We start from the raw sequence: 12,685 nt of genomic DNA, 5'->3' as shown, positions 1-12,685 counted from the left end.
GATGAACCTGCGCGGCTTCTTCCAGGACTTCAACCCCAGGTGAGTGCGGTACGTGCAGCGCCGGTCCGGCCGGGAGCAGCGCTGGGTGCAGGACCCGTCCGCTTTGGAGCGGAGCGCGGCCTCGGGGGGCCCTTCCGCGCCGCGAGCTCGGGCGGCGTTTGGAACACGCCGTTCCCGCTGGTTTCCTGCCCGGGATCACTGAATCAACCGGGCTGGAAAAGACCTCCGAGATGATCGAATCCAACCTTCCCATCCCCCGGGTGGCGGTGCGTGCTCTGCTCCTCGCGGCTGCTTCGCCGTCCGGGCTGGGAAGGCGAGCGCTGCACATCTGCTCTGCAGCCCCGCTTCCACTCGTCTGCTTTGTTATTGTGTAACTCTCACGTTGCTCCCAGGCTCTTTCTGGTGTTCCAATGTTGCACCGCGGTGCTCTGGCCCCGCACGCCCCAGCTCAGGCTGTGACCGAGCGGCGGAGGCTCTGTGTCCGCGGGTGTGAGCAGCCCTGGGCTGCGTGGGGAGCACCGGGGCAGGCGAGCGCTTCCCTCGGCCTCCTTAACATTAACACTGGGATGGTCACTGCAGCCCGGGGCTCTGCTGGCTCTCCAAGTACGGCCATGTAACTTTTAAAGAAACCGAGAGAATGAGTTAAATTTTACCGGGTTTTAATTTTAAGACCACAGACTAAGGACCTGCAAGGTGGCTTGAGATGCTGAGAGTCCTGGAAGAACTTTGCACAAGAAGGAGGCCTTACATGATGCCAGTTAGAGCAAGCTGTGTTCAGTCAGTTGTTTGGAGAAACAAAAGGGTAACCAGAGCTCCAGGAAGTGCATTGTAACAGAAGCTGAAACACACAATTGAAATATGTGTGGTCACAGTAATGGAAAAGTAGGAACAGAAGTCCTAAAAGCTTATAAAGTTTCGTTACTGCAGAGCGATGCTTGCAGCTTGTTTGGGTGCTGGGTGAATGAACAAGCCGAGTGTTGCACTTTTGCAGGTGTCTTTATGTTTTGGTGTGCCTGGAACACCCTGGGAGCAGTGGTGTTTCACTGCTGTGTTTATTGAGGAGCGAGGGAACGTGCAAATTACACAAATATTGAATGTCAAGAAAGGATGACTAGCCGAGGAGCTGAGACATCTCTTTGTTGCTGTGAGGTGTGACCGGTTGATATCATCCTATTCCGAGGTTGTTTCATCAAGCGTGCAGGGAGATGCTGACATAATAAATCTGTTGTTCATTATTAAGGTGCAGATGAGACACTTGTTCTGAGTAGAGACAAAACAGCTTGATTTAACGTAGGAATCTTGATCTGATTAACGCTTTGTTATTTGATGTGAGTGAAGGTGGGTACTTTGAGTTGTGCTGTTGGAGAAATCGAAGTATTCCTGACTGTTGCTGCATTATTCTGTTCCTTAGGTTATCCATGTTTTAAAATACATACAATTACCTCACTGAAACAGTGTTGAAACCTATTTATATGTTTTATAAAGCACTCTGTGAGCTTCTGGTGGATGGGTGGGAGACTTTTCCCTTCCTGTCCTTTGAGGAAATTGCCTACTGTGTAATTATTTTGTCTGACTTCTGTGGTACAAGCAGTTGCTAAATTGACTCTGTTATAAACTGTATCAATGTAGCTATTTTAAATTTGTAAGCATTTATCCTCGATGTTCCAGTGAGAAACTTTAGTGTACAATGGGTAACTTTGCTAAACATTTAACCTGTTGAGTTTTACTTTTATATAATACATACTGGTTTTTTAATGGAATGTTAATATTAAGGAAAAAATTATCTGAAGTTGGCCATATTACAATTCATAATAACTTCGTGTGGATAAAATTTCATAAATTATGTAACTCAGTTTTGAATATCAGAAACTACTTCATCTGATTGGTATGACAGAACACATTTTCTAAAAACATGTTCAGCTGGTATATTTGTGAGCCTCTAATAACAGAGCTCCTGACTGGATCCTTGTGGAAGAGAACTATTTATCTCAGTCCATTGAGATTGTTTTGCAGAAATGCTTTTGCTGTGTTTCCTTGAAGCAGTGGTTTTGTAAGTGAAAGAGATGACATATGCTATATCTATGATGAAATATTTGATTCTTTGCAAAGAAACTTGACATATTTTCTATTAGGAAGTATCCCAGTGAAATTTCAGCTGTGACTGATTTTGTTGTCCTCTGCAAAGTTAATTTGAAGTTGCCTCCCTTGATTCCTGACTGGGTTGTTTTCTTTGTTTGTTCAATAGCAAATTCCTTATTTATGCCTGCCTGCTGCTCTTCTCTGTGTTGCTCTCTCTACGTCTGGATGACAAAATTCAGTGGAGTTACTGGGCTGTGTTTGCTCCAATATGGCTGTGGAAGTTAATGGTGATTGTTGGTGCCTCGGTGGGAACGGGAGTGTGGGCCCGAAACCCACAGTATCGGTAAGTGGCTGATGTTTGCTTGGCAGAACAGGGGAATGTCCTGGCCTGTCAGTCTAGGACAGAATAACTTTCATGTCTTTAATACATCAGTGTTGAGTTTTTTGGTAATTTGAGTAGAATGGGAATTTCAAGATCCCAGGGCAAAAGAAAAATGACTTTAAATGAAGTGTAATAAATATTTTTTTATGTCTGTGGTGAATATTAAATGAAAAATCTTGGGGCACAGATCTCCTGATACACGCAATTTTGTGTGGTTCAGGTCTTGTTTGCTGCTTTTGATAATGGGTCTAGTGGTGTAGGGAGAAGCTCTGTGTGTTGTCATTTTACAAGCATTTTACTTTTAGTAACAGAAAATATCTGTTCCAATATTCTGGCTTGGGTAAATAAAGAAATTCTGGACAAAGATGTTGATTCAATGAATGCTGGTGCAGAAATCAAGCAGGCCATTTTAAATTTAGCTTATTTTCTAACAGCCTTTATGATAGCTGACTGTTGATATACTAGCAAAGAAATCCCATTTTATCTGCCCAGCTGTGGAATCCTTAAAAAATTTTCAAATTGTAAAAATCCCACGGCACCCTTTGAGTAAAATACTTCAAACATGCAGCTTTATGGGAAAAATCCTATTAGGTCATTAGCAGTGGAGTTTAATGGGTATAATGTGTATGTTTATTAAAAACAAATGTTTTTATCTTATATATATCCGAAGCTCAAGCAAATGTTCTGGGATGTTTGCAGGGTAATGTGCTTTCTTACACGCAAGTAAATTCTTCCTTATCCTCTCTTCAGAGCAGAAGGAGAAACCTGTGTGGAGTTCAAAGCTATGCTAATTGCAGTAGGCATCCACCTGCTCCTGCTGATGTTTGAAGTCCTGGTGTGTGACAGGATTGAAAGAGGAACCCATTTCTGGCTTCTGGTGTTCATGCCCCTGTTCTTTGTGTCTCCAGTCTCAGTTGCAGCTTGTGTGTGGGGATTCCGACACGACCGCTCTCTGGAGGTGAGGCTTCACTTCACATGGACTGCAGGGCTTGGGATCAGTTCTGGATCCTGCAGTTTGTCTCTTAGGAAAGCACAGTTCAGAAGACTACATCAGTCCAATTAATTTCACTCACCTGTAAATCCACTCATCTGCAAATGGGAGTGAAATCAGGGTCAGGAATAATATAACTTTTTCTAGTATCTTCTAGTTTTTTCAACTACCAAATGTTTTGAACCTGCTTTTTTATTATTTTGTGTTAAAATAACTTGCCAGGAACTCTGCAGTGTAGATCAATACCAAACACTTAAATGGAAACAACAGAAAAAAATTCCACTGATTGCAAGCACTGTCTCTAGGCAGAATTGAGTTTCTAGAGCCCCATGTAATCACAGCTGAAAATGTCTTAATATCACAATCTATATGTTTAATCTTTAATTTGGGAATGTGAATGGTAGGTAGTAACATTAGGGTTTTATTTTCTGCCTCTATCTTATCTCTAACTCCCTTTGGTTTTGGAAGAACCTTGGAAGGATTCTCAGGGTGGTCTCACAATTGGGACATTTTACAATAAATTTAGAATTCATGCTGAATTTTTTTAAGGAGTTTTTCGTTTTGCTATGTCCTCAAACTACCCCATGACAATTTAAAATCTGATTTTTAGATGAGGCTCAGCTTTTTCAGGTATTTTAATTTCAAGGGGCTATTTGTCTAACATTAGCATAAGATGAGTTTTTCACTAGAGAGAAACATTTTTGGGAAGTGATTGTTATAATGGCTGGTAAACTGATATCCTAAGTTCATTTTGAAACATTTGCCAATAGAAATTTATTTTTCAGGGTTCTATTACCAGTTAAGCATTGCTAAAAGTAAAATTTGTGTGGAAGTGCTTGCCATCTACTGGATGATGCTTGATTGCCCATTGATTTACAGATGACTGCACAGCTGCTAAGTGCTGGCAGAGGAAAGTGGAATCCATAAAAGGCAACAGCTGTCTCAACCCATTTTTATTATTTTGTTTTTTACTCTTAGTCATCTTCACCTAGTGCTGTTTTACTTTCTCTTCTTTTTACTCTGTGAAGATTTCATTATTTCCCTTTCATTTGCTAGAAATGTAAGGGATCTGCCTTACATCAGGACATCAATTTTCGACTTGAGTAATCAAAGCAGTTGTTAATCTGTTATTATTTTCATAAGTATTTAATCTGAAATACATTATCTGCTCATTCCTGTTCTGCATCTGATTAGGTGATCAGTAAGTACATGCTGGGGTTTTTGTCTCTGTGGGCTCAGAAAAAGCTTCCTTTTATGTGTTACACTGTTTTATAGTCAGTAAAGCACTATTTATTTAAAGCACGTTGAATTCACTATGTTGTGAACCACTGCAAATATGTGTGCACTTGCCATATAGATCTCATATGTTAACTTGATTCTATAAACTATTTACAGCAATTGATCCTCTGATTTTTATATTTTCCTCCATCTCTTTGCTCTTGCAGCTTTTTGGTTGCTTGGTCTTACGCTTGCGTCAGTGGGGGGGTTGGTGGTTGATTCTTTTAAAAAAGCCAGTGGTACAAAATTATTTTAAATCTACTTTTTCAGTCTTTTTAAAGTAATTTGTAGTTGAACAGTGGAGACTTTGGTGTGGTCTCTGGAGCTGGCAAGTGCCTGCTGCCTGTTGGATTTTTGACTCCCTGAACTCAAAGGCATTTATCCAGATCACAATCTACACAATCATGTGTGTTAGTGAAAAGTAGCATGTAGTGTCTGCCTTCAGAGAAATCTTACATTTGAAAGACGCCTTACATAACTGCATAATTTTTATTAAAATGAGTAATGTTTCTAGCTTGCATTCAAGAGCTTCAATTAGACTTTTCAGATAATAATTCTGTGGTCTCTGAAAATCCTACCCATTGTAGGGCTGCCCATAAACTGTGGAAGTAGAATCTTGCCAAGTGTGATGGTGTTTCATTGTCTCACTTTGTTCAAGCTAGACACAGACTTAAAAAAAAAAAACCCAAAGTATAATGAAGGGCTGTTTCTCATAGTGGCAAGCAGAACTCATGAAAAGTTTTCATTAAACATTTTAATGGGAAGTATTGCTTTTCTCTATTGCCACAAAACCCATGTCTTCAGTGTCATTTAAAATATCTCTCAATTATACAGTAAATTGTTTGAATTTGGATGTCATATTCCAATATTCCATGTATTTCTTTTTTCCCTAGATAGAGCTTTTAATTTTAATTAGACTTTTAATTTGGACTGTTGGTAGTTTTGCCCATTAGTGAAACTATGAAATATTCCAAAAGATTCACTTTACTAATTTTAAGTTGATGGTCTTTTTACTACTTAATTAAATTCTAGCAGTATTTCTTCTATGAAAAGTATGAAAAGTACAGCTGTTTTCTGAGGCTTTGCTTTTTTCTTTCTGATTAGTTTGGCTTTTCTTATTTCTCTAATCACTCTTAAGTGCCCCCCCCTTTTTTTTTTAAGGAAGATCTTGAAAACAGCAGACTCAACATTATTTGGTTGGGGTCACACCCACACAAATTTAGGGATGTTTAGTAATAGAAAATGTAAATGCAAATGCATTTTCATATTTCAGTGATAAGAATGGGGTCAGCGAAGTGCTTTGACAGGTTCATTGGTTATCCTGGAAGTAAGTTTCTCATACTAAGAGTTAACTAATGTTTTTTTCTTTTTCTAGCTGGAAATCTTGTGTTCAGTCAATATTCTACAGTTCATATTTATTGCACTCAGACTAGATGAGATCATCAGATGGCCATGGCTTGTATGTAACCAGTGGTTTTTTTTTTTTTTAATCTTTGTTTAAATGTTGAATTTCATAAAGATATTTATTCTAGGGAACAGTTAATATGTGGTCATTCCATGATCCCATTTTTGCTCACTTAGCAATCCTTTACTGAAGGTCTGGCACATCATTCAGTGGTCATGGCAGTCAGGGGCTGTTCTTTGGGCACATCATCCTTTGAAGGAGGGGAATGTGCCATCAACTGCAGTTCATTCTGAGCAGCAGTTGAAAGAGAAATACTCACCCAAAGTTCCCAATGGGAACACTAAACGAGCCATGAAAATGATTGGTGAGTTAGAGAATTGGTAAATAACTACTTTTATCTGTTGTGTTACCATGAATGTAAATCCACTTACTGTGCAAGTAGTCTTTGTCAAAACTGCTGAAATGTCCTGTCCCAAGGGCCTTTAGAATACAAAAGCGCTGTTTCTGTGTCTGGGTTTCTGTAAACTGCCATAAAACTGACAATCTGTCCTTTCTATTGTCAAAAAAACTTGAGAAAGGATTGAAACTCTTTAAAGTAAGGAAGTACTTGCTAAAAATCAGTTTCAAGTACAGTTTGAGCCCACGCAAAATCACAAAAGTCTTACCTAAGTTGAACTACATTGCCTTAATTTTAAATTGTTTCAACTTGATGGGGTTTAGAAAGCTGAGGAGCCCCTGAACTGATTATGTCTCGAAACAACACACATGAGCTTGATGCCCTTCTGTTAGACATTATATTAGTTAAAGACTTCATTTTCTTGTTTAGGATTAGTATGTAGACTCACTTTATTTAAAAAAAAACCACCCCACAACCGAAACAAATCAAATGTGTCTTTCTTTCAGGTTGTCTGTGTCCCTCTGTGGATCTTGATGTCCTTCCTGTGCCTGGTGGTGCTCTATTACATCGTGTGGTCTGTGCTGTTCCTGCGCTCCATGGACGTGATCGCTGAGCAGAGGAGGACACACATAACCATGGCTGTCAGCTGGATGACAATTGTAGTTCCACTGCTCACATTTGAGGTAGAAAAAGCCATAATGAGTTTGATGTGTCTTGTTCTTTTTTCAGTAAGAAATGAATGATGATTTTTGAGCTTACTGAAATGAGAATGCTGCTGTTTGTTTTGAAATAAAATATTAACAGCAAAGAGGAAACACGAACAAGAATTCTACATTCCTTTAAAGTTTCATGAGTAAAATCTGCATCACATTGGAACTAAAACTACACAATTCTGTGAAGGCCACTTTTTCCTCACAGATGTGTGAAGTTAAAGATTTCAGATCAGCATATGTTTTAAACAGTTTGAAAGTGAGTATTGCAATTAAACTGACATTGTATGATTTTTTTTTCCATTTAGATCTTGCTAGTACACAGACTGGATGGGCATAATTCTTTTTCTTTCATACCCATATTTGTTCCTCTCTGGCTTTCACTGATAACATTAATGGCAACAACATTTGGACAAAAAGGAGGCAATCACTGTAAGTATTTCAGAATCCTGGAAACAGATTAAAAATCAATGTGTTTTATTAAGATTTGTATTTTCAGAAAGGGATTTTCTGTTACTACTATTTTCAGGCAGTTATAATAGGGTTTCAGTGCTTACAGTGTCCTCCCCTGTGGCACTGTTTACTTTGGTTGAGGTGCAAAGTCTTTTGTGTTTCTTCTCTGTACTGATGTGACCCGACACTGTGTAATGTGTGAAAGGAAATGGATTCTTGCTGGGGTGGTGTAGCTGTAATTTATGCAGATGGATATAAACACAGGCATGCATTTGCAGATATGGAGCTGTGCAAATGCTTGTCCAGACTGTCTGTGTGTATATAACCTGAACTGTAATGTTATGATAGGCATAAGGAACGCTGAGAAGTAGCATTAACAAATCTTACTTATATGCAAAAAATCAAGAGACATTCAATAGTCTGTCTACTTAAATAAGTGTTCATTCTGTTAATAGTGTAAAATGATTTTGTTTCTTTTAGGGTGGTTTGGAATTCGCAAAGACTTTTGCCAGTTCCTGCTTGAAATTTTCCCATTCTTGCGAGAATATGGAAATATCTCTTATGATCTTCATCATGAAGATAATGAGGAGACAGAAGAAACACCACTGCCTGAACCACCAAAAATTGCACCAATGTTCCGAAAAAAGACTGGAGTGGTCATTACACAGAGTCCTGGAAAATATGTGATTCCACCTCCCAAGTTAAACATTGATATGCCAGATTAAGATGACAGTAGCATATTAAACTTGAACTGGTCATCAGCAGACAGATGTATTTCATCTCATGCCTTGTCCCAATTCCTTTAAAATAGGTATTGCTGAATCAGTGGCTTGGATTACACAAATCAGAAATCTTGAAGATAATCTGAGTGCTTTTCCAGAAATATGTGGTTGTCTAATTTGTGAACCTTCCTAACAGGTTGGTTGCACGCTTGCCTGTATAGTATTTATATGAACATTTTTAGCAGTGTAATATATTGTTTAAAAGTCCTGTTGTGTACAGTATAAGTATTATCTAAAAGTATTTTTTTAAAAACCCTGTATGAAATGCCTATGCTATTCCAAGTGTCTTTTAGGTCCTAAATATACACTTGTTTTCATGTCTCTTTTAAATGCTTCGGGATGCCTTAGCATAGTACCTCTTCTCTGTTCAGCTGCAATCATCACAGAGGCACAAGAGTGTTGCACTTCTGAGGCAACACTGGAAAGCTTTTTCTGGGAGGGGAAGTAGAATATATGGTGACTTACATGATGCTTTTGAGTTAGCTGTGTAAATATTCATGTAAGTATTTCAACTTTTGTGCTGGCTTGGGAGTTACATGTTGTTTTGTTGCTTTTCCAGTTTCATGTTTTGATTCTTCTTGAGCAGCATGTACATTCTCCCATTAGACTGGCTGTTTAATAAGCTGTTTCTCACATTGTGTGGTCTATGCCAGAAACATTTGTGGTAGGTTTCACAGCTGTTGGCTAGCTGGTATAAATATCATAGCTTGGTCTTTGTTACCAGCTTTGTGTTGGTCACTGTAAATGATTAAACTTTTCAAGATAGGATCTTGTTGGTGTTGGCATAGCATTTTCTTGTCTGAAGACCTGCTTTGACAGTGTGCCATGGACTTAGAGGTGCTTTGGAGAAATGGAGTCCATGAAATGTGTAGTCCTGTAGTATATAAAACCAGATGTCTCATATTCCCAAAACCTTGCAGCTGCTCTCTGTTTAGGTAACCCACATTTAGATAGATTAAATACCACAGCCTAGTGTTAATATGGCAGGAAAAGCAGGGAGTGTGTGGACATTTCTGCATGTGTTCAAGGTGTATGCCTGAAAAACTTGGATGCAGCACTTCCATTTCTGATGCTCCAGAGCTTCCCTTTCTTGCCTGTGCACCAGCTACTGCCTAAAACCCAACCCAGCACTGTCCTATCACACAGCTGAAATTTTTTTGCAGTCTTAATTTATATATATTTTATTATATTCTGGTTCAACGAGTCAAACATCAGTGGGATTGTCACTGGACATCAATTTGCGTGCACGCTGCCATGGAGAAGAAAACCAGAGGCTGAGCTTGCATGAGAAACCACGTCCCAGGAGGAGAGCACAGCAGGGGCAAGGGAGAAGAGGCACAGCTCTGCACTGGCGAAGCACAGTGCCAAGGCAGGTCTCAGTCACTGCTGCCCAGAGAGCTCCATCTGCTGCTGCTCAGACAAACAGGGGGAAGGTGCAGCCTCTGCACCTTCTGTTCAGCTGAGGCACAGCAGGGCCTGGCTGGGGCCAGGAACTGCTCAGGGAACTTCACCCAGCCCTGCCCTGCAGTCACTTCTCACCCCTGGGAAGCTCAGTCTGTCTCCAGGTCACAGCCCAGCTCCACATGGGGTTCAGAGCCTGGAGCTGCAGGCACTGGCCCAGGGCCACAGCTCTGGCACAAGTGCTGTAGTCCAAGGGAACAGGTTTCGAAGTGCTCCAGTAAAGTGTCTGAATACTAACAACACTGCCACTTGTGTCCTGTTCTAGGTGTGGCCCTGCTTCAGAAAATCAAAAGGATTTTCACTGTAAGGTAGGGTGTGAATTTTTAAAAACTTGAAGAGTGCCAAAGCTTAGTGGCTATTATTTGTAATTCTTCACACTTGTTTTAAATTCAGTATTATATTTTCAAAGACAACTAGCATTTTTCATCTTAAATAAGAGGAAAAAATTAATACTTGCTGAATTTCACTTTGTACAATGAATTTCACTTTGTACAAGGTACCTTCTCAAACTGGCCTTTCTGCAATGTCTATCAGGTCACAGAGCTGTATTCATCATATGCACATCTTGTGTGCCTGAAATGTGAATGAAAATAATCTATCCTTAAAGTAGGACAAGGAGTGGTCTGGGACAGATGTCCTATAAATTGTGTCAGCCTGCTTTTAAGCACCATTTTCCTATAATCAGAGATGCAGGTATCAAAAAATATTTTTAATTTACATTTAAATTGGCACAATGTATAACTGTACATTTAAAAATGGCATTTACTTAGTTGTTTATACAGGAAAAGTCTAGAAAAACAATTTCATGTAACAGTCATAAAGACACATCTTGTTTGTTTTGCCTCAAAAAAGCAGTATTTGCCATTTCAAATAGTTTTGGAATAGAATCCTAGACAAAATGCTGATGTAATTCACAAGTCAGCATCTTAAATACAAGTCTGCATTTAGGCAGGAAAAAATAATAGTAAGGGGCAACAGCTACAATTCTGAAGGGATCAGTTCTTCAGGGATGTCCACCTGCCACACCCCTGTTCTCCCTCTGGCAGGAATGGGTTCCAGGAGCCATCTGGGATTTGAAACAACAGTCAAGTATTTCTGTTCTAGATTACTGAGGACAGCTTTGTTTTCCAGCTCCAGAATCTCTTCAGGAGGCAGGTTTTCTGGATATAGTGATGTCTCTCCAACGTCAATTAATCCTGTATATGACAAGTAAAATACAAAATTAGTTGACAGTTTGATCTCCTACAGAAAAGTTTTCCACAAGTGGCCCTCCCTGAGGACACAGAACAGCCAGTTTGTTACCTGAAGGGCACAGTCAGAGGAAGGCACACCTCGCACCTGTGCTGTTTGCTGCAAAAGTCCATGGGACTCAACTCAGGTGGGTCAGGAAAAGGAGGACGAGGGCACAGTTAAAATCACCACAACCCAGTGCTGCAGAACTCCTTGAAAAGCAGCCTACATCTAAGGAGACACAGCTGCTACCAAAACTCCTGAGCTACATTTGGCCTTGGACCAGCTTCAGTAAAGCATAAAACTCTGTCTGCTCCTCTCAAGCCACTATTCTATTAACATTTTAAAATCATTAAACTATTTTGAAATTCCTACCTACACCACAATTAAGCATGCAATTTATGTTAAGGCTGCAAACCTACTTACGATGTAGGACCTACAGTTTTCAGCACTGCAGAACCACAACATTCATGTATGTGATAGAATTAATTTGTTGTGCAGGAATAGTTAAAAGTATTCAAATGACAGTGAAAGATGGTATAACAAAGATAGCTACAACAAAATAGTACAGAATGAGCACTAAAAACTTTTTAAGTGTAAAGTGCACATCTGCTATTTGTCAGCACAATCTATGCAGTGAAACATCACTGCCTCTTTACTCTGTTACAGAAACAAACTTCACTGCCCAAATATTAAAAGCAACACAAGGGGCTTGTAAAACTGAAATAGGATTTATTTATGTAATTTTTATGTGTACTTTAAAATGGCATGCACAGTGCTGCAACATCATGAATTCGCTTGACCACAAGTACTGCAAAATGGTTTCAGCAAGAGTTCCTAAGCTCAAGCTGCAAGAAGTGTGAAACTGACATGTATTGTGCTAAAACATACAGGAATTGAAACAGACCCCCCCAATCACAACTCATGCTCCACTCCTTCAAAGACTTAAAGAAATATCATGAGTGCAAACACATAGAGCAGATGTACATTTCAGTAATTGTTAAGACACTGAAAGTTGGTTTACAAAATATAACCCAAGGATACTTACCTGCAATAACTCCTCTGCCAAATTTTTCCCCTTCATCCAACAAATCTTGCAGTTGTTTCGGTGTCATGCCGAACCTATTCAGAAGAATTTCTCTCCATGTTTCATCTTCCCAGTCCTTAACAGCTATATGAATAGCAATGGTGCAGTTCTTGTAGCCTGCTAGCAAAGGACGCCAGCGCGTCTCGACTGTTTTGACTTGGTTTAGAAGCAACCCTGCGTAGGGCTGTCGGAAGGAAAGGCAACCGAATTTCATCGTGCTCCTCGCATTAGAGGCCGTTTATTTCCTGTAAACACACAGACGCCCGGGGATCAGTCTCCAGCAGCGGCCGATGCCCGTGACAAGCTGGCGGCTCTGCAACCGCGGAGCTGCGCGGAGGGAGCTGCGCGGCCTCCCTGGGGCGGGTCCGGCCACGGGCCCCGCTCTGCCCGCGCCGCGCTCCAGGTTCGGGCCGGGCCGCCCGAACAGCCG

The 12,685-nt window shown here is 40.3% G+C and overlaps 2 protein-coding genes across 2 annotated transcripts in view; one reads left to right on the top strand and one right to left on the bottom strand.

The window, feature by feature from the left end:
- Window position 1: 1 nt before the first annotated feature.
- TMEM185A (transmembrane protein 185A) lies at window positions 2-9,245 on the top strand. The gene is made up of 7 exons (XM_005419848.1): window positions 2-39; window positions 2,246-2,422; window positions 3,212-3,419; window positions 6,106-6,189; window positions 7,039-7,215; window positions 7,551-7,674; window positions 8,176-9,245. Exons 1-7 carry the CDS (start codon window positions 2-4, stop codon window positions 8,418-8,420), a joined length of 1,053 nt encoding a protein of 350 aa, XP_005419905.1. The 3' UTR covers window positions 8,421-9,245.
- Window positions 9,246-9,642: 397 nt separating this feature from the next.
- The window catches only part of LOC102044558 (uncharacterized protein CXorf40 homolog), a 4,340-nt gene continuing 1,297 nt past the window's right edge, over window positions 9,643-12,685 (bottom strand). Inside the window, exons 2-3 of the mRNA XM_005419850.2 lie at window positions 12,217-12,500; window positions 9,643-11,134 (exon numbers count right to left, since the gene is read on the bottom strand). Coding sequence (XP_005419907.1) covers window positions 10,917-11,134; window positions 12,217-12,469 — 471 coding nt within the window. The 5' untranslated portion in view covers window positions 12,470-12,500 and the 3' untranslated portion in view covers window positions 9,643-10,916. The remainder of the gene's footprint in view (window positions 11,135-12,216; window positions 12,501-12,685) is intronic.

This window comes from Geospiza fortis, unplaced genomic scaffold (assembly GCF_000277835.1).
Source record: "Geospiza fortis unplaced genomic scaffold, GeoFor_1.0 scaffold157, whole genome shotgun sequence".
Taxonomy (NCBI): Eukaryota; Metazoa; Chordata; class Aves; order Passeriformes; family Thraupidae; genus Geospiza; species Geospiza fortis.
The sequence above is the reverse complement of the archived record's forward strand: the minus strand, read 5'-3'. Positions and strand labels throughout refer to the sequence as shown.

Bases quoted from the DNA above. Each gene is read 5' to 3' on its own strand.
- TMEM185A (XM_005419848.1), top strand. From the start codon at position 2: ATGAACCTGCGCGGCTTCTTCCAGGACTTCAACCCCAG. The intron at 40-2,245 runs GTGAGTGCGGTA...TTTGTTCAATAG, and splicing joins TTCCAGGACTTCAACCCCAG to CAAATTCCTTATTTATGCCT. The intron at 3,420-6,105 runs GTGAGGCTTCAC...TTCTTTTTCTAG, and splicing joins GACACGACCGCTCTCTGGAG to CTGGAAATCTTGTGTTCAGT.